A 22,559-nucleotide genomic window follows, 5' to 3' on the forward strand; every position below is an offset into this window, starting at 1 on the left:
TGTCATTGAAAATAAAAGCATAAAAGTTATTATGAGGGGTTGTTCACCTTCCAACACATTTTTTCAGTTCAATTGTTTTCAAATGGTTCACAAGAAATAAAGACTTTTTTTAATTACTTTCTCTGGGATGGGAGGGAGGTTGCTGACTCTATAAAATGTTCTAAATGACACATTAGGGTAGTGGCACACAGGGAGATTTAGTCACCTGCGGTAAATCTTTGCCTCACAAGGAAACTTCAGGTGACTTTGGAAAAACAAAGCAAGGAGTCTGCTATGCCGCCGGTGGAAAGGCATTTTGGGGAGATTATTTGGAAGTGAAGATTTATCTCAGGCGACTACATCTTCTCGTGTGCCACCACCCTTAGTTAATAGATTCCTTATTTTTGGCCCTGCTTCAGAGTCCCTGAGTTTCATTTAAGGCAGCTGTTAGAACTGATACAAAGTTGCTAATATTCCACAGATGCTGCTGAGAAATGTAGCAAATTAGTTATATAACTATGGGGTTATGAAATGCAGCTATTCACAGTGATTGTGGTCCTGGGTCATAAATGGCCAAGACTGAATTAGATATTGTGATAGAGCTCCAAGAGGTAGGATTTGCCTTTAGTTTTGAAGAGACTAAGAGAGTGTTCATTAAAAAAGAATTCAGGGAAATAATTCTGGTGTAATGGAGCAGCAAGTGAGACAGTTTTAAAGAATGAGATAGCATTGGCTGTGTGTGAAAAGCTGATGGTTATGAGAGGATTGGAGGAGACAAGCAAGGGCCTATAAAGACACAAGTGAACAGATAAAGTAAGGTGTAAAAGAGTCACTATGAATAACCTATAAATTACTTGTTATGAATATATTATATGCCCTTGGATGCAGGTCCGGACTGAGAATTAAAATAGGCCCTGGCATTTCAGGTACACAGAGGCCCAATCAGCCCACACAGAGGCCCAAACAGCCCCCACCAGCCCACTAAATACTGACTTTCTATGGGACCTTATAGCAGCCCCTCTGGCATTTGCCAGAACCCACAGATTGCGAGTCCGGGCCTGCTTGGATGCCTTTTTTTCCTTTTTGTACATAGTTTTTAATGTCCCGCCACGTTTCTATTCTATTGGTTAATTGGTGTATTCTGGTGATTGGTGGGTCTGGGGTATACATCTGGTATACCTGTCTGGCTTTTGTTTAGCCTACAAAGTGCCGGATGGCATGAAATGCGTAAGGCTATGTATTAATTTATTTTGTGGCCTAAAATACAGTTCTCGGTTCTTTTACAACCCTGTTTGTGGGATCTGTGATTTGCCTGCTGTTTTCTTGTTTGGTTGTATACCTCCACCTCAAACTGTAGGTCTGGTGCATGAGCACCCAGACCCCACGTACCACTGGTGAGATCATAAATTTATTGGTTTTACATTGGGATTTTTTTTCATTAAAACACAAAACATTGAACTTCAGAGGTTCAGAGAAGAGTTATCTTTTGTTTAACAGAGTGCAAGTTTTTTCCTAAATGAACGGCAGGAGGATTCTGGCAGCAGAGATAAAGACAGATTGAAGAAGGGAGAGGCTGATGAACAGTAGGTTGCAATAGTCTAGGTGAGATAGGCTAAGACCATGGATAATAGTGTTAGTAATTGCTTGAGCAAGAAAAGACAGATATTTGCTATACTGAGAATGTAAGGTAACAAAGATTTTGTCAGTGTTATTAATTTAATGAAAGAAGGAAATAAAAGGGAAAGTCAAAGTGAGGCAGCATGCTCAATCAACAGTGTAAATGATCATAAAAGAAGATAGGGTTACATCTGGGTGGATAATGCTTTACAGGGCCGGAACTAGGGGTAGGCAGAGTAGGCACGTGCCTAGGGCGCAAAGCTGGGGGGCGCCAGGCACATACCTGCTCTGTCGCCTACCCCATGTCCGGTCGCATCTCTCCCCTTGTATTAGCGCATGCAATTCGCACTTCAGCGCATGCCAATTCCCGCTTCAGCGTATGCGCGCACGCCAATTTGCGCATGCGCGCACGGTGATGCACGCAAGAGTCAATGTGCGCATGTGCACTAAAGTACCAGCTCGCGCTCAGTCAGCGCCAGCCTGGAGAAGTTTCCTAGGGCGCCTGTTGGGGCTGGCCCGGCCATGATGCTTTATCTTAGGTTTGGTTGATTTATCTAAGAGATAGCTAGGGAGCATTAAAAGATCGAAGTGAATTTCAGCAGTTGTAACAGTAAGTTAGGTTGAAAAAACAGATGCACGTCCATCAAGGTCAACCTTTTAACATTTTTTAACCTGCCTAACTGCTAGATGATAAAGTTAGTGAAGGGGTGTCCAACCCTTGGGTAACTGTCTGCTTGACCCCGCAAACAGTTGGACAATGGATTTTACTGTGAAGGATGAAAATTTTCTAATCGGAGAGGTTGATTTTCAGACGAAAAATTGTTAGATGCATGATCGTTCTTGTCCACTAACCTCACGCTAATTTGAAGGATTTGTTGGATCACACTGAAATTTGTTGTTAGGGAGAGAAAAATTGTAATGTCTACCTTTAGTTGAACTGCAGAAGAGGTAGAGAACCAAAAGTTATATAGGCAAAAAATCTGGACTTGAGTGCAAATATCACTATTGTATTTTTATGCAGATGTATCTTACAGTAGCTACACATATTAATGGGGACACTTAAAAAGAACTTTTCTTAATCATTAGGCTTCCACTGAACATTGATGAATACATTTGTGTATATTTTATTAGTAATCAAGACCTTTCTGTTTTACAGGTCAAAATTACTGTGCTGTAAACAATGGAGGATGCAAACACCTTTGCCTGGCAACTCCTGGAGGTCGATCTTGCCTGTGCCCTGAAAACAGTACCGGAGTCGATTGCTTAGATAGAAATTAGGAGTTTCACTGATTCAATAACATCAGTGGCATGAGTATAAGGAGAGCTGTACCTATGAATCCTCAAGTCATTTAATAATACAGAGACAAAGATGTGCCCAGCTGTATGTAACACTGGCAATTAACATTTTTTCATAGTTAGATACAGAAAATTTCAGGCCACTAAAACAGTGTTTTTTATATATATATATATATATATATATATATATATATATATATATATATATATATATATATATATATATATATATATATATATATAAATATGTAAAGCAAAAACAAGCCAAGCGCACATAATGGCAAAAACAAGCAGTTAATGTTTCAACTAACACAGGATAGTTTTAGAGTACGTGTACTACATTGATTTCTGATTTCACAGCAGTTTTACTTGCAATAAAGTAAATTCACTGTAAGAGCAACTCAGCCAATGTGTTGCACTCATAATTGAGCCTTATTCAAGTATAGTGAATATACATTTGAGTTTTCATTGCCTGTGATTTTATCAACTCCAGGGATTTTTCTCTTCATTATAATCACCTGTAAAAATTGGCAATAGTTTTTCAATAAGCATTTTAGAATCCATATTGGTCAACAAGGGCCTCCAGAAACACAATTTTACTAATTTCTTTGATAATTGTTCCAGTTCCTATAAATGTCTTTGTTGCATATTCTGTCGTGGAGCATAATCCATACTATAAAATGAAATAAGCTTCTTCAAAAACAGTCTAATAAATATAATTAACTTTCTTAAAAGACCACTATTACTACTAGATTATAGTATTGCCACCTTTTATTACCATATATTATTTTATATCAAAGTCTGAAGAGTCACTTTCATTTAGTTTTTTAAAAGACACATTGAATAAGGTTACTTCAATAGCTTGACTAAGCCAGATCAGTGCTATAACTTTTCCCACACACCCTTTGTGTCACTGTGTAACCTCACCATGGAGGCCATATCAAGCATCTTCTCTTGCAGAAAGACACTTACTCTAGCTGTACCCACCTTATAAGGGATCAATTGGAGATTTTTCAATGCTTGGTAAAGAATATTGACCAATGATAAATTGGCACCAAAGACTTTCAGAGCCAAATCAAACAGACTACAATGGCTGAGTCAAGGTCACAGCACTGATATGGATAGGAAAAAGCGTTTCAAATATTATTTATTTAAAGGGGACACGTCACCCCAGAAAATTATTTAAAATCCTATTTTATCACATTAGTCAAGCAAAATTACCTTTAATTACACAATATAAATTATTTGAATAGTTTCTTTCAGTCTGGGAATTCATAATTATAGCAAGCAGGCAGGAGCCATTTTGTTGACACTGTTATGAAGGCAAGCCGTGCATCATTTCAGAATCTTGTTTGTGCACCAGAATGGGGACCTGATGTCCATCCCCATGCCCTGGCTACACAACAGAACAAGGGGAATGTATGGAGAGCAGTGGCATCTAGAAGTGCTGAATGAAAAGTGAAAGTAATTGTCTGCCCCATCTCTATGCCTAAGGCATAGAGGAGAGGTGGAAAATATTTGATTGACAGCTGAGATTTTTAAATAAGCTATGAATACTTTAATAAAAAATAGAAATTGGATTTCATGTTTAATTTGAAAAGGACTTTTATTATACAGATTTGTGTGTCTTGGTGACAGGTCCACTTTAAGGCATTAAATAAAAACTACTGACATAAAAAAAAAATCTCCTTTTACACTACATAGAAGTATATAGGGGCCAATTCATTAACTTCGAGTGAAGGGTTCGAAGTAAAAAAACTTTGCATTTCGAAGTGTTTTTTGGGCTACTTCGACCATCGAATGGGGTACTTCGACTACGACTTCGAATCTAACTATTCGAACTAAAAATCGTTCGACTATTCGACCGTTCCATAGTCGAAGTACTGTCTCTTTAAGAAAAAACTTCGACCCCCTAGTTCGCCACCTAAAAGCTACCGAACCCAATGTTAGCCTATGGGGAAGGTCCCCATAGGCTTGGCTAAGTTTTTTTGGTCGAAGGACAATCCTTCGATCGTTGGATTAAAATCCTTCGAATCGTTCGATTTGAAGGATTTAATCATTCGATCGAAGGATTATTCCTTTGATCGTTCGATCGCAGTTTTTGCACAAAATCCTTCAACTTCGATATTCGAAGTCAAAGGATTTTAATTCCCAGTCGAATATCGAGGGTTAATTAACCCTCGATATTCGACCCTTGATGCATCGGCCCCATAGTGTTGTTAAAAAGACAAGACAAGAATGGAAGCTGTATACAAATTACTTTTAATATGTGGATGCCCAATTTGAAGGCATGTTAAGGTGAAATATGGGATACATGGTTATTTGCTCTTCTAGATCATCATTTTAGCCAAAACTGAAAACCAGTTTGGTTAAAATTTGAGTGGACACTTATAATGCTGTCAATGATCATATGAATTGAATTTTCTTGAAATTCTTTGTGAAAACCTGAATTTTAGATTGAAAGATAAAGCATGTTAGAAGCTGAAAAAATGTTTGTTATAGTTATCAGGAAATGACAATCATCATTATAGAAACTTATTTGTGTAGCATATTATATCATTTGATCCAGTGTTTTCTCTTTCACATACTTATTTTAAATACTTGTAATTAATTAAAATGCCTTGGTGCTGAAATATTTTTTACAAATCAATAGTTTAAACTTTGTACAGAAACCAGTCTTAAGCAGGGATAGGGAACCTGCGGCTCTAGAGCCGCATGCGGCTCTTCATCCTGCTTGCTGCGGCTCAGTCTTTCGGCTCTGCCTGTTAGGTCGTATTTACAGCCCTCGCACCTGCTGGTGGCTTCTTGAGTGTGCGACCGCGGTAAGCACACTCAAGAAGCCGCCAGCAGGTGCGAGGGCAGTATAGACGTCTCAGGAGTGACAGGCAAGACTGAGCCACAGCAAGATGATTCATCATGGTCCTTACCAAGGTCGCACAATCAAGACAAGAGAGAGACAATCAGCATGGAGCTTCAGAAATAGAAGTCACATTAAACAGATGAGAACACTAGCATTTAATAGGGCTATTCAGTGTTTAATTTATTTCAAAGTAGCCCTGCATATACACAATGCACTTCTGTTTGTTGTATTCTGTTGTTGTAACAGTTAAAATTAAAAAAAGGTTAAATAAATTTTATAAGCTGTGTTATGTTGTGCGGCTCCAGACTATTTTTCTTTAGTGGGAGAGGGGCAAAATGGCTCTTTTGATAGTAAAGGTTGCTGACCCCTGGTCTTAAGCAATGATGGTCTTAAAAATAGATCTTTTTGACGCCAAATAATTTTCCTGTATTTATTTTTCTCTTTGTGCAGTGTAAATAAACATTTCTGTTTTTGTTTTCTTAGGAATATCTGCAGTACTTTTTCTTGAACCTATAACCTTTTGATATTATTTGGCCTATGGCAAACAGGGAATCTTGACTGCCACTGTGCTTAGGTAGCAAACAGTGGTTCTTCTTTACAGATAGAAGGGAAACATGCTGCAGAGCTGCTGATTTCTGCAAGATCACATGCAGAAATGCCATATTGTCTGTTTTCAATAAAAATTGCCAAGGTCTGTCTGGGCCTAAAACAAACCATTTCGTTATCAGATATCTGCTTTGGATTCCAGTCTTACTTGCTAAACCGTTTCATCGGAAGAAAAAAAAAATCTGGCTACTTTGGAAAGTAGCTGCGCTGTGTACTTTTTCCTACCAGCGTTTTGCATTTGAGGCTATGGGATGGAAACAAGGGATGTTTTGAAACCCATGGTAGCAAAGATTTATCACATACAAAAAAATGTCCCATGTGCCATTGTCCTAATATTATGTACATAATCGAGGAATGAAGAGCTTGTCAAAAACTTTTTTTTTTACTGTTAAACCAAGCTGGTTGTCATGGCTTCCTTCTTAATTTTGTAGAAAAAAACCTTACTGTTCAAAAAGAATATCTGCAGTCAGCAAAAATAGGAATAATCACCACAACTGCCATTAATGGATCTATGTTTTGTTTCAAACATCTATAAACTTCTTTAGCCACTCTTCCTGGTGCTTAAGCACACTAAGCAGTGGTTCATAAGTTTGCTACGTGCTGCAACTATTATCTAACTCTGTAAATAAACGTAATTTTCCTTATCAGCATTTTATGCATGGTTCTACAGATTATTGGTATTTATTTAAGCAATTACTTTGAAACTCCATCAGTGTGGAAATTACTCCTTTATGTATTTGCTCAAGTATTTACCTGTACCTCCTGCTGTCTCCACAGATACTGAAACAAACTAGGCTTTCAGTGTCACTTCAATATTTGATAAACTACAGTACTTTGTTTTGCATCATAGTAACTAGAGTCAGTTAATGAATACCAGTTTGTTCTATAAATTTATTAAAAACATTTTCAAGAAGGTTTTCCATAGTCACATATAAGATTATAATTAAAAAAAGAAAAATATTATAAAAATTCCCCTTCCTTCTGCATCAAGTAGTAATACAGCTTCTGGATGTTTAGACTGAAGGCTATATCAACTCACAGTGTTACCTCAACATGCACATGTGAAATGCTATTTGGCTGCATACACACAAGCGCTTAGTAGTATTTTCAGTAGGGAGAGAGCTCTCTTACAGAGCACTTTCCTTTTTTTTGAACTTTGCAAGCTGTGTTCATGACTTGGGGTAAACAATACTGCTACAAATTAATGGGGGAAAACTCTTTCAGATGTTTACAAACAATGCAATTATATGTAATTAACCATTGTTAAGGTAGTGCTGCATTTTTTTCCTACACTTTTAGCTTAATTATTATGGCAACCCTGTTAGCAGATTTCCCTTACAATACCGATCTATACAATCTAACTATTCTACCCAATACTGGAGTAAAGTAGATATTGATACAGTATGCACCATTATTAAACACCTGAGAAGAAACTGTGCTTTGGCCTTACTCTAAAGGAACTAAAATTTGCTCAAACAACAGCTGAATGTTGTAATTGCTTACAATGTAAGAGAACACTAAAAATACTTTGTTTCACTTTTAAATTACAATCTATAAAATAGAGCTCAAACTATAAAGTCTGCTGTTAAGCAAAATAAGGTTAATTACCCCTTTTTAGGCTAAAGCTAAAATGTAATTACCTGCAAAAAAAAAAAAATCTAATTTTCAAATCTTGTATTTGTTTTGTGTGATTTAACGCTTAAGCAAAAAAAAAATTAATTAGTTCTTGGGTCAGAAATTAAGTACAGATAAGAGAGTGGGATCAAAAAAAAGAAAAATATAAGAACATGTAACTTAAGGTGGCCATACACGGGCAGAAATAGCTGCCGATAACGGTCGTTTGGACCGATTTGACAGCTTATCTGCCCGTGTATGGGGGCTTCCGCCATGCTTGGCGCATCGTAATTCGATCGTTCGGCCGTACGGCCGAACGCTCGAATTACCCCCGATATAGCCACGCAGTTTAGTGGCATATCGGGGAAAGATCCGCTTGTTTGGCGATGTCGCCAAACGAGCGGATCTTTAAGTCTATGGCCACCTTAAGGCTGCTTTTCAAAAACTAAAAGAGAGGCACTGCCTTAGAGCCCTTAGACTCTTTGCAATTTCATACAGTGGCTTCTTGATGAGTTCCATTGTATGTTTATGTACCCAAAGCACAGTCCTGGGCTCCTGAAAACAGGTCAGGTACAATGTTCAGCATTTGGCAGTTCTGCACAGTGCAGTGTGTAGATAAAACAGAAATAGTACAGACTCATTCATTCCTGTACAGTAGAATGCATTAAAAAGCCACCACATAGGATTGCAGAAGTAAATACCTGTGTGTAAGGGCACGTGCATTAAATTACAAGGAGGACTGTACAAATATTAAGAACATGTATTTAAGACCCCCAAGTGTCATAAGATATAAATGCCTTTTTATGGTTTTGAATTATTTAGCATTTTGTTAGGCTGCTTTTTACACCAATGTAGAATGAAGAAAATTACCTGTGTACCATTAACCTAAAAAATAACAGTGAATCTACAGCACTTATTTTTATTCCCTCTGGAATTCATATGAAAATTTAATTCTTTATGTTTTCTACATACAGCCTAACCACTGAGATTACTAGTTTAACGTTCTTTAACAGGAGGGTAAAGTGTGTTTGTACTATTATCACAAACATGAAGATCATCATTGTAAGCCTTCCAATCAATTAGTGGATCATTCAGGTCCACTGACTCAGTGCAATTCCTCAGCTGGAACTCCTTCGTGAAACATATTTCTATTTGGCCAAGTGTTTGCGCAGTTTCACCCTAAAAATAGAACCACCAATGTTATAAATTATTCGATAACATCCTTGGACTTAAAGATCATAGTAGGTGCCATTGCTATGCAGACAGGATTTACAGGTGAGATGTATAAGAGATGTATAAAAGTAGATTAGTGGTAAATCTGCTGCAAAGTAACTTGAATATATTATAAATAATATAAACACTGGAATTGCTTACTTTAAAATATTTTGTGCAATAATTCTGCACCTGATTAACTTCATTTTGATATATCTTAACCAAAGCATGTTTTCATCATCATCATCTAATATTGGCTAAAAGATCCACTCATCCTGCTGATCATTGAATTCAGCTTTATGACAGGCAATCCACTGTGGATCTAGATCATATGCACTATAAAATATGATTGAAAAATACCAGCTTAAAACGCATAAATGCCAGAAAAACCATTTCAATATTTAATTCTATGAAAGTGCTTAATAAAAATGTGCAAAACACCCCAGGTGCTGAAAAAAATCAGTGCTATGTTTATTAAATAAGATAACGAATTTAATATTTGTAATTCATTTACCTGATGTGGAGGAAGACACTGAATCTTTGGTAACACTCCATAGAAGCCTATAAGCGCATTTTCAATGTCTTTCATCTACAGAGAAAAGTATTGGAAAAATAATATTTTCAAGAAAGTATGGGCAAGGCTTTGAGGAGCAAATCTGTGCATTAGATCACTTCAAATATATTTTGGTCACATTTTAGTAATTTCCCTTTAGGGTGTCTGTGCTTTCTTTTGTCACTTAGTGGGTCATCAACACTGAAGCATGCAATGAAAAAGTTTAATGTTCACTGAAAAAAACTATATAGACACAACCCATTTGGAGGAACTGCCCAGACACTCAACATACTTTTTTTTAGACATAAATAGAAAGAATAACTCACAACTAAAATTCCTAATATAATGCACTGTTTATGTCTAAATTAAACATATTAATGATGTGTTGTGTCTACCAAATCAAGCCAGATCTGAGCCCTAACATGCATATTAGAAATGAAGGGAAAATTGTCACTTCACAAGATCAAGTGAGTTTAAGGGTTCAGTATACCTAAACAGTTCAGAATTGGCCCAGTCGGATCCATACCTAAAAGTAATATACAGTATATAATAAAAAAAAATTCTAGATATAGCAAATTAACCTAGTGCCTAAATGGAGAGCATATGAAATGACTTAATTAGTGACAAACATGGTCAGCAGCATTCCCTTTTGTTTATTTACCACCAACTAAACCAGCTGCTTGAGCCAAGGTGTAAAACAACGGATATATAAGCATTCATTATAGTTAAAGCCATATCAAATGAAGTTTGCTGCAGTCTAGAGTAAGCTGCACAGAAGAAAGGGCTGTTGTGGTCAGGCAGAGGCTTGTCCATCAAAACATCACTGCAGAAGCCCTAGAGACCAGATTCAGTTGGTTGTGGTAAAAGTATTACGAACGTTTAACTTCAAAAACCTAAATAGATTATAGGGATGCACCTAATCCACTATTTTGGATTCACCTGAACTCCCGAATCCTTCGCAAAAGATTAGGCCGAATACAGAACCAGAGCCTAATTTGCATATGCAAATTAGTGGTGGGAAGGGGAACACATTTAATATTTCCTTGTTTTGTTACAAAAAGTCACGCAATTTCCCTCCCTGCCCCTAATTTGCATATGCAAATTAGGATTCGGATTGGCCAGGAAGAAAGATTCGGCTGAATCCTGGCCAAATCCCGAACTGAATCCTGGATTCAGTGCATCCCTAGTAGATTATAAAACAAAAATTCAAGATCAAGGCAGATATATTATTGGATTTGAACGAAAAGAATTAAGCAATTCTTTAAGAAGAAAATGGACCCCATTTATTCACTCATCTCAAGCTTCTCTCTCATTTCATAATTTATTTTCCCAACCCTCTGGAATATTCACGTTTATACATTATTGAAACCTTTAAAGAAAAAAAAAAAAACGCTATCCATTTTCAAAGCATAAATGTTGGTTGTGGAAAATGTAGCTATGAAAAGAGATACTAAAGCTACTGATTATAGTCATACCTGGTAATATGTAGTAGATGGTATTATGCCAGATTTTTCAAGTACACTAGAAAAAAAATATTTGTGAACAAAAACTTACTAGGCAATGTATGAAAATCAGACAAAAATAAAGCTTGTTATGCAGACCAACTTAAATATTAAATGCTAAATCCCAATAAGTGTGAACTTTACCTCACTTTTAGGGGTATATTTTTCAAAAAGTGAAGTTAGAGATCATCACAGTCCGCTAGAGTGAAATACTGCCTCTCTCCATTTATTTCTAACTTTTACTTTCACCCTTTGATAAATACGCCTTTCAAAATCCCATAGAAATGAATTTAGAGTGGTGGAATTTCACTCTAGCAGACTGTGGCGATCTAGTAAATCTTGCCCTTTTACATCTCTTGCCTTGAACCACCATTTCGTGATGGTCTCTGTGCTGCCTCAGAGATCACCTGACCAGAAATACTACAACTCAAACTGTAAGAGGAAGAAGTGTTGAAGCAAAAGAAAGAACTCCGTCTGTTAATTGGCTCATGTGACCTAACAAGTATGGTTTGTTGGTATGTTTGTGTGCACAGTGAATCGTAAGATCCCTGGGGGTAGCCCTTATTTTTTTAAAATGGCAATTTTCTGTTTATGATTACCCAATGGCACATACTAATAGAAAAGTATATTATTATGAAAATGGTTTATTTACATGAAGTAGGGTTTTACATATGAGCTGTTGTATGCAATATATTTTTAGAGAGACCTATATTGTTTGGGGGGTATAGTTTTCCTCTAAGATAATTTTGTATTACATTTCTTTTTTTAGTAGACTTAAGGTATGGAGATCCAATTTACATTTACCTGTATATAGATAAGCAATGATAAGCGCCAAGCTCCCTTCATTTGCATCTATTAAAATAGTGCGACTGGAAGCCATAACCTTATGAAAGCAAGGTGTAGGTAAGTCTTAGTCCAGGGGTCCCCAACTGCTGGGCCGCGGACACTCCTGCACTGGTCCCCTGAGTCCATCGCACACAAAAAGGAGGCGCGCTACATTGGACGCCGGCGGGCCAAAATTGGACGCCTGCACGTTCAAATTTGCTGCTGCCCCCTGCTGACCCCGCCCCCACCATCGGTCCTTGAAAAAAAAAATTTTGTACCGCTCCCCGGTCCAAAAAAGGTTGGGGACCCCTGCCTTAGTCCATATACGTATGGAGAATAAATGTTAGAATTCTAAATAAACCGATATATGGAGTTTTTTTGGCAGACACGCATATTAAGATTTGTGATAGAATCATAGTTAAGAAATGTTTAAAGGAAAAGGAAAAGTTTGGTGCACATGGGGGTGCCAAATGTTAGGCACCCCAAGTGATTTACTTATCTGAAACCCTGGGCTGGTGCTCAACAGAAAACTGTACTGGCCTGGGTTTATACCAGTGAGCACCACAGAGCGATCTTCCATCTTCCTTTGTCTTTGTGCGGCTGCGCATGAGCAGTAGAACGAAAAGCCAAACTTTAACTACAAAGTCAGCTTTTTTGTTCAACTGCGCATGCGTTTGCCCCAGGAAATTTGAAGAGAGAAGAAGACTGAAGTAGATCGATCCGTGGTGCTCACTGGTATAACTCCGGACCAGTGCCGTTTTCTGCTGACAGGAGCACTGGCCCAGGGTTTCAGGTAAGTCAATACAATCACTTTGGGGTGCCTAAACATTTGGCACCCCCAAGTGCACCAAGCCTTTTCTTCTCCTTTAAATACACCTTATGGACTGCTTTATCTTGCAATGTACAAAAAGGCAAGTGTGTTTTGTGTCAGCAGCTTTAACTTTCTGTTACCTATTGAGGTCCACCTGTTTGTATATTTCAAGGCCTTTGCTGAAGTATTTGAGCTGGGTGTTCAGACACTCCAAAGATGCAGCACAAGTTCCATGTTTCTGCCACTCATGTTTCCTGTTTAATAAAGCAAAATAACTTTTATGAGAAACAAGTAAGGCATCAAATGACAACAATTAAAGTATTTTTTTCCTTTCAAAGGAACATTAATCATTATAACAGCCATCACTCTGCAAATGATTCTACATTATGAATAATCTGTTTATCACCAAACTTTAAGATATATAGGTATGGGAACTGTTATCCAGGATGCTTGGGACCTGGAGTTTTCTGGATAACGGATATTTCCGTAATTTGGATCCTTAAACTCTGTCTACTAGAAAATCATGTAAACATTAATTAAACCCAATAGGCTGATTTTTCCTCCAATAAAGATTAATTGCACCTTAGTTTGGATCAAGTACAAGATACTGTTTTATTATTACAAAGAAAAGGGGAATCATTTTTTAAAATTTTGATTATCTGGATAAAATGGGAGTCTATGAGAGACGGCCTTTCCGTAATTCAGAGCTTTCTCGATAACGGGTTTCTGGATAACAGATCCCATAACCATACTTTTATCTGTAACTCAATTGCCGATTCTTGGTGCTTCAGAAATCTGCACAATGCAGTTTTGAAAAAAAAATTCTAATTCCTGTTAGATAAAACAAAGGAATGTTTTTATTTGCCATTGCCAGGAATGTTTTTATTTGCCATTGCTTTGTCATGCACCCAACCCAAAATTTACAACACAGAAATGAAAGGGCAAGTCAAGCCCATAATAAAAATTTGTCTAATAAAAGAAAACATAATTATAAGCAACTTTTCAATAGACATTTATTAAAAATCGTAATTGCTTTTAAAGTTGTTTGTAAAAACAGTTGCTATTGAAAGCATTCTCTTAACTCCTGGTTGTTACTTTTTAAATAATGTTGCAAAAGTCTTAGTTTCCCAGCTGCCTTGTCTTATCAACAGTCTGAGTAATCAGGGCAGAGAATAGAAAGGGACAGCCAAACACTGTTTTCAATAGCAATATATATATATATATATATATATATATATATATATATATATATATATATATATATATATATATATATATATATATATATATATATATATATATATATATATATATATATATATATATATATATATATACACACACACAAAAAAATCGTAATACATGTATATCACAAAGTTGCTTAGAATAACGTTGTTTTCTTTTATTAGGCAAAACGTTATTTTTGGGTTGACATTCCCTTTAAATCTACATTCTACATATAATGTTTTTACAATTTATTGAAATGCTAGCTACAAAGTTTACATATCAGCACAGTCAAGCACCCAAATAAATAGCCACATAGAGCATGGGTTTCATGTGTTTCTGGGTTTTAGAGTGAGATAGTTACCCTAAGAGGAGGAAAATTTTATTAAAAGCAGTATTGTGATCAGGCATATTACTCACACAGCAGTTTCTGGCCAAAGCCATACAAATTGTCTATAGTACAATCCACCGCTGATGTGGTCTAACTGGTAGCAGGGTGAGGCAAGTGCTAATAGCTTACTTGAATTTTCTGCATCATGATGTCATTATGTGGTACATAAATCTTCACTTTTTACTTTTAGTACTCAAGCTCATAGAATCTTGCTACATATGGGGGTGGGGGCAATACTTGACTTGCCTATGCCCCATTACATCTCACAATCAAATTTTGGGTGCCAATGTCCACTGCCTCTCCTGTGTACGATGTGCTTGTGATGTCAATTCTCACTGGATCTCATGGTGTCAAAAAAAATTATAAGGTCAGTGCCTTTCATTATATAGAAGCATCATACTTTGTTTATATTGCCCCAGCAAATTACACAGTATTTTAATTAGGGATGCACCGAATCCAGGATTTGGTTTCGGATTCAGCCTTTTTTCAGCAGTATTCAGGTTTGGGCAAATCCAAACTGAACCTTAATTTGCATTTTGTTATGTTGTAACTTTTTTTTTATATATGGCAGGTCTCTATAAACATATATTGCATATTTAAATGTAATATCTAAAACCATTTTTATACTACTTTTATAGAAGTATGTGCCATGGATAATCGTAAATAGAAAAACTGACATTTTAAGTACAAAGTTTATTTACATTTAAAAAATGTTTTTAGTAGGCTTCAAGTACGGTGCTCCAAATCACAGAAAGACCCCAAAACTCCAGGCCCCAAGCATTCTGATAGATAAGAGACCCATACTTGCTACTAAGTGCACAGAAAGAGGCACAGGCACAAAGTCTACACATTTTTTATTGAACATGGTTACAAAGCGATCATTAATATATCCTCATTTCCTGCATGTGTTTCTAGTGAGCACCAATTCTTGTTTATTTCTAAATAACACTAAATAACACTGTTTACACTGCAAACAATTCACCCTATCATATAAAATTTCATTCCTGAACCAGCAAGTATATTTTTTTTAGTCTAGCCCCATGTAAGATTTCAAAATTAAATATAAAAAAAAAAATCTGTTTGCTCTTTTGAGAAATGAATTTCAGTGCAGAATTCTGCTGGAGCAACATTATTATCTGATCTGTTTTGAAAAAAACATTTTTTCACATGACAGTATCCCTTTAAACACTAAGGGGCAGATTCATTAAGGGTCGAATTTCGAAGTTAAAAATACTTCGAAATTCGACCCTCGAATTGAAATCCTTCGACTTCGAATATCGAAGTCGAAGGATTTAGCGCTAAACGTTCGTTCGATCAATCGAAGGATTTTTCGTTCGATCGAACGATTAAATCCTTCGAATCGAACGATTCGAAGGATTTTAATCCAACGATCGAAGGAAAATCCTTCGATCAAAAAAAGGTTAGCAAACCTATGGGGACCTTCCCCATAGGCCAACATTGACTTCGGTAGGTTTTATCTGCCGAAGTAGGGGGTCGAAGTTTTTTTTAAAGGGAAAGTACTTCGACTATCGAATGGTCGAATAGTCGAACGATTTTTCGTTCGATTTCGTTCGAATTCGAACGAATTTAACCAATTCGATGGTCGAAGTACCCAAAAAATACTTCGAAATTCGAATTTTTTTCATTCGAATCCTTCACTCGAGCTTAGTGAATCGGCCCCTAAAAGTCAATGGCAATCATTTTGTACAATACATTTTCATAAAAAAACTATAAAGGGCCAGAAACGCATCACCATCACCTATTAATCAGAATATGTGTCCAGAATAAACAATACTGGCTACACCACATGCTGTGCCACTCCTGCACAACGCAGAGTGTCTAGGTAACCACTTTAGACATATAGTTTTGCAGCTACCATAACCAGCGTCACACATTCACTCAACCATACCCCAACTGCAACGTAAGGCTAAAAGCAACTCTCTACAACATGTTCCCTGATTTGCACTTCCAAATCATGAGGAAGAAGCATTGGAGCCATTCTGAAAGTTTGCTATTTTGTTTGTATTTGTAAATGAACCTTTAAGGTTTTTTTCTAGGTATCCACCAAATTCATATTTTTTGTACTTGAATGAATAACAATTCCTTCACAAAAGATATGGCCGGATACGGATAGCTAATTTACCGTATATACTCGAGTATAAGCCGAGTTTTTCAGCCCCCAAAATATGCTGAAAAACTCTACCTCGGCTTATACTCGGGTCAAGTGCAAAAACGGTCGCCGGCGTCTAAGAATAGTCGGCGGAGTCTAAGAATAGTCAAGGGCGTCCAAGAATAGTCAAGGGCGTCCAAGAATAGTCGCCGGCGTCCAAGAATAGTCTCCAAGAATAGTCTCCAAGAATTGTCGCCGGCGTCCAAAAACGAGACGCCGGCACCTCCAATGGGAGCAGAAACCCTCAATTTTTTGATTGAAACTTACCAGAAGCTGCTGCATTTCTCACCCTAGGCTTATACTCGGCTTATACTCGAGTCAATAAGCTTTCCCAGTTTTTGGAGGTAAAATTAGGTACCTCGGCTTATACTCTGGACGGCTTATACTCGAGTATATACGGTACATAATTACAACTGTGAAGCATAAAAAAAAATTAATTATCTAATTTAATTGTTAACTAAAAGTTGTGTTTAGATTTTGCAAGTTTCCCATGACTCCATATTTAATTAAGCTAAATGCAAAATGCTCAGTATGTCATTAGTTTCCAACAGAATCTAAAGTCTTAATGAACCAAAATAAACATATACATATTTATTGTTCTGATAAAATGTGTCTCTGGGGTAAGCTGTAATTGCAGGTTAGTTAAAATAAGGGGCTAAAAACAAAATAACTGCAAATAAATGAAACAAGCAAATAATCAAGTAAGCAAAATGTGGAGATAGTACAAAAGGGACATTACTAAACCAACCCAGTGACAAAGATGGTTATGATTAATAAAGGAAGAGGAAGTATGGAGAGGCAGACTTTAACTTCAACATTATATGCCATACCTTAAAAAGGCACTTGATAGTAAAAATGATTAATAACTGATAAGACTGTTGTATTACTAGGGCATAATTCACCATATCTATGACTGAGCAGGCATTATAAGTAAGATGATACTGTATTTTAAGTACAGGTATGGGATCCATTATCAGGAAACCCATTATCCAGAATTCTCCAAATTACAGAAAGGCTCCCATAGACTCCGTTTTATCCAAATAATCAAATACTTAATACCAATTCCCTTTTTCTCTGTAATAATAAAACAGTAGCTTGTACTTGATCCAAACTAAAATATAGGTAATCCTTATTGGAAGCAAAACCAGCCTATTGGGTTTATTTAATGTTTACATGATTTTCTAGCAGACTTAAGGTAGGAAGTTCCAAATTATACAAAGATCAGTTATCTGGAAAACCCCAGGTCCCGAGCATTCTGGATAATAGGTCCCATACCTGTACCACTTCTTGCATATGTACCACTTCTTACATAGATTACTGTATATAGCTTTGGGGGTGCGAAAGAGCCTTAAAAATCACATTCCCATCACCAACATTTGAGTATGGATAGTATGGATAGAAACACAAACGTTTCCATATTTTCATGAAGTAATTCCTAACTGCTTGCTCATCCTAATCTCAAGAGATAGCTTAGCCAACTCTCTTTTTAACTTCTATTTTATGCTAGTATTAAAATCATTGTGAGATACTCACTTCAAATAGTTTATTTAACTTACAAGACCTGATCCAAAGAGCCTGTAACATTTTGCCCTTAATAACATATCCTGGAGAAGGATGTTTACTACAAAAGTTTGGAATTTGTTCTGCATCACTTCTTAGTAAAAGCTCCTTCTTTCTGTGAAACATTGGTTAGTTATAGTCTATTATGAGCAATGATACAGTTTTGGCTACATGGACTTTTTGGCATATTTGTACTCACCAAAGCAGTCATTTGTTTTAGATGCGAGATCCCAGTCTTGTAGCTGTGGGAAAAATACCACTGAACAGAGAAGCAGGCACTCCAAAGCAAAGCAGAAAAAGTGGTTTTGTTTAAAAGAATAAACTAAGCCACCTTGTTTTGTGTGCTGCTGCGTGCTTACTTACGTGTTTTTAAGATGTAAACACTAGCGCTTCAAATTAGTGTTGCAAAGTGTTGCAAGAACCATCATAACTTAACAAATTCTACTATATATTACCAAAGCTGAGATTTATTAGGATGAAGGAGATCGGGCCAGTACTGGTTCATCTCCGGCAAAATATCCTGTATAAAGAAGAAAGCATAACAATGTTGCAAGATGCTTTTTACAATTTATTTTAAACTTTATATTGTCATTATTTGTATAATTTTGTTAAAATTTGGTTTAAAACTAATTTCTGCCTGAAATCTTGATTGGCTGGGAACAAGGTATTACTGCAGGTATTGCTGCAGCAAGAATGTAAATGAATCAGTGTGAAAATAAATGGCATTTGTTTATAGCAGTCTTATAAAAAAATGTAAAAAAAAAAAAACTTGAAATGGATCTTGATGCCACAGTAATGTCTCCAAAAGAAGTTTTGTCTGCCAATTTGCTCTTACTGCCATGCAAATTTATTTTATCTGAAACTCCATTCCCAAACAGAGCTACTTGTGCTGCATTTCCACTAGTGAACAGTCAAAATGGTTTGGAAGTAAATTTGTAACCAAAATAGCCCAGAATCATTTTCTCTTGGAGATGCCTCCTAGTGTCATGATGTTAAAGGAGAAGGAAAGTAAAATCACTGGGGGTGCCAAATGTTGGGCACCTCTAGGAGATTGTAATACCTGATACCTCTGCACACTGCTCTGCACTTTGAAATGAGTTCTTATGCTCCGCCATAACCCCTTAACATTAGGCGATGCTGGTATCATTAAAATGCTTAGGCATTTATTCTAATTGCACACCACTTTCAAATTAAGTTCTGTTTACTGGTGATAATATTCATGTAAGTTGTACCTTAATTTGGATGGAATCAAACGGCCAAGAATTATTGCACATTTGGGCTTTATCTGGCCTGTTAAAACATAAAAGTAAAAATAATTAGCATACTAAAAGCGATCTACTTTATGATATAGAAAGTCCTATTCTTACCAACTTTTCAATGTATTGTTTGCTATAATTGTTATAATAATTAATTGCCAAACTATTCTATATCCCTCTGTTTTGCAAATGGAGGTCACTGTCCCCAAAAGACAAAAAAACTAAAAAGGCTATATTTTTTATTATCATTGCTTATCTCTCGATTCAGGCCCTCTCCTATTCACCTTCCAGTCTTTCTTTCAAACTACTGATTGGTTTCTGGGGTAAATTGAACCCTTGAATCCAGTTTGCTGACATTTCAAACTGGAGAGCTGCTTAACACAAAGGCTTAATAATTCAAAACCAACAATGAATAAAAAATAAGGCAAATTACAAATTGTCTCAGAATGTCACGGTATTTATCATACTAAAACTTAAACCATGGTGAACTACCCATTTAAGTGACAGATTACAGTATGTATTAGATACCTTACCATACCACTGCCAGGCCACATAAATAAATGTGGATATTTTTTTTTTAACCTGACAGAATTATTATTGTTCTTATCAAGCATAGAGGAAGTGCCCGTGTCTCAGGCTTTAGATTATCACTTATGATAATACTGCTCATGGTGTTCTCTCCACTGATGATCAAGCAATATTCGGACCAAAAATGCAGATACCGTCCTGTAACTGCTTACGGTCACATGGTGTGCTACGCAATATGTTGGCGCTACATAAATACATATTTATAATAATAATGGTGGATCAGAACAGTTTTCTCCACCACCATTTAGCAGTGGTGTGTGCCACTTGCCTAAGAAGAATTCCTTTTATATGAATATAGGGAAAAAAATGTATACACCATCCTCTATAACGTTGCATTTTATACTGCTAAAATTACACATAAGCATACAAGCAGCAAAACATGTGTGCATGCTAGTATAATATTTTTCTTGACAGAAAAGTTACCACAATCCATGTAATGTCCAGTATTTAGGAGGATTCTTACAGTGTCCATGATCCATCTGTAAAAAAAGAGAGAAAATACAGATCCTGCAATCTCAGGTACTGCATGTGAAGCCCTAAACAAACTACTTTCTCTGCATCAAATTCAAGTAGAGCAGTGTGTTTTCTATTCAATTGCATCAGAATCTATGAATATGTCTTTGTCACCATTCCTGGACCTTAGAAGCCCATAACCAACATGAGATCTATAAAGTGAACATACTAGGTATGATATTTAGCTTGGTTTTATGAAAAGTTTTAGGGCCACAGATTATCATTCAATGTATTTTAAAATATAATTTTACATTTACTTGTTTCATTGTCCAGAAGCTGTGTTTCTAAATACAGTCATGTAAGAAAGCATCTGACTTGGCAAAAGGTCAGCCTGAGAGCAGAATACAAAATGCTAAAGGAACTCTCAAGAATTGCATCACAGGCCCTACAAGTAGTATTCACAACTGATGATAAAATGCACGAATCTACCAGTAGAAAGAGGAGCAAAGAAACCGTTGCTGCCCAGAAAGAAAAGATTGCAAGACTATTGCCCAGAAACACAAACATTTTTGCCAAAATCCCTCAACCCTTAGGAGAAACTCTGCATGGAGCACTGGGAAAAAAATTCTACCAGTTAGAAACTGGAAAAAAAATACCTACCAGGCATTAGAGTCAATGGCATGCTTACTTTTTCCACAACAGGAAATGGCACATCTGATGATTTTTTTTAAATAAATGTTTGCAAAGTAATTTTTCACAAGTTGTTATTACAAAATGGATTCCTGATTAGCCCAACTGCACATGAGCCTGCAGGCTCCTTGTTGGTGAACAGACCTGAAGAGATATGAATGGGCAGAAGATGGCGCAGAGGAACTCCACTGTACTACTCTGCGTTTTCAGCTCAGTTTTCCAAACAGGAGCGCCTTTCTACATAAGGGGGGCAGATTGAGGGCAGCTGAAGAGGGACTGTAGCATTTCGGAGGGTTTATTTCTCCTTTAATTCCTCTTTTTTCTTTGTAGCCTCTCATCTACAGTACTTCCTATGTCTACCCTATATAAATACAAATTTTCAATGCTTATTTTTTGTTCATATTTTAAACACTCCATCTGCTTCCCTTTCACTAGTTCTCTTTTCTTCATAACCTCTCTCTTTTAGATTTTGCTGCTAATAATAATAATCTCATGCACAGCCAAGCTTCTTTCTTAGAGTGGGAAAATGGAGTCAAGAGTACTGAAAGCACAATTGAAAATGTTCACTTCGTCTTACTGCTGCTGCATACTCAATTTAGTCTCTGAAAATTTTCATGCCATGGGGTTCTACATTGCCAGACTCTGCTGTCCTGTTATGATGCAAAACTGTACCCGAGATCATTAGATAATTCTGCCAGATTCAGGGGAATCAAAGGACTAAACCAGAGTCTGGAGGCAGAAGGAATGCCTTAAGTGACCTCTTGCTTTCATTGTGCCCTTGGGGAGAGACACTGCAGACAGAGTGGGAGGTGAGAAACCTGAAATTACCTTCTCTCTCTAGCTAAACGATAGTTCGTTTGGCAAAGTTCCATCCATATTTTATAATAAATAAGTTTGCAGAAAGGAAACATACCTCACACACAGTGGCTGGCCAGTGATGTGTTAATATAAGCTTTTTCCATTCTTGATGATGTCTAAAAAAAAAAAAAAAAAATTAGTCAGCATGTTTTATACAATGTGGCAAATGAATAAAAAACCAAAAAAATCAGTTATTGCATGCTACAGTAAAGATTATTATCCACAAGTAGCTATCCACAAAGATCAGCCTATCCTAGCCACACTAAGGGTACAAGTATACTTAAAGAACAACTATTTGTGTTTTTACCCACAAAGTGTAATCCCAGTCTATGCACTGAAGTATTGATCTTAGCAGATTTGCGATCAGGACGACAAATGCCTTTTGTTTATTTCTTTTATATATACACATTTTTTCCTACCAGGTGATCAGTGAATGAGCACATACATACCATCACAAAATGGTGGCTTAAGATTAAAAAAGATTTAACATATGC

At 36.6% G+C, this 22,559-nt stretch overlaps 2 protein-coding genes across 9 annotated transcripts in view; one reads left to right on the forward strand and one right to left on the reverse strand.

Annotated features, from left to right (window-relative positions):
* The window catches only part of nid1.L (nidogen 1 L homeolog), a 250,909-nt gene extending 247,815 nt beyond the window's left edge, over nt 1-3,094 (forward strand). For all 6 annotated transcript variants that reach the window (XM_041562803.1, XM_041562804.1, XM_018263141.2 and 3 more), the window contains one exon: nt 2,753-3,094. In XM_041562803.1, the coding sequence (XP_041418737.1) occupies nt 2,753-2,874 (122 nt within the window). In that variant the 3' untranslated portion in view covers nt 2,875-3,094. The remainder of the gene's footprint in view (nt 1-2,752) is intronic.
* Nucleotides 3,095-7,235: 4,141 nt separating this feature from the next.
* rnaset2.L (ribonuclease T2 L homeolog) overlaps nt 7,236-22,559 on the reverse strand; it is a 34,218-nt gene continuing 18,894 nt past the window's right edge. For all 3 annotated transcript variants that reach the window (XM_018261929.2, NM_001093114.1, XM_018261930.2), the window contains 8 exon segments: nt 22,121-22,181; nt 20,488-20,543; nt 19,453-19,510; nt 18,676-18,740; nt 13,016-13,129; nt 11,213-11,258; nt 9,699-9,773; nt 7,236-9,151 (listed from right to left, as the gene is read on the reverse strand). In XM_018261929.2, the coding sequence (XP_018117418.1) occupies nt 8,969-9,151; nt 9,699-9,773; nt 11,213-11,258; nt 13,016-13,129; nt 18,676-18,740; nt 19,453-19,510; nt 20,488-20,543; nt 22,121-22,181 (658 nt within the window). In that variant the 3' untranslated portion in view covers nt 7,236-8,968.

The sequence above is a fragment of the Xenopus laevis genome, chromosome 5L, assembly GCF_017654675.1.
Source record: "Xenopus laevis strain J_2021 chromosome 5L, Xenopus_laevis_v10.1, whole genome shotgun sequence".
Classification (NCBI taxonomy): Eukaryota; Metazoa; Chordata; class Amphibia; order Anura; family Pipidae; genus Xenopus; species Xenopus laevis.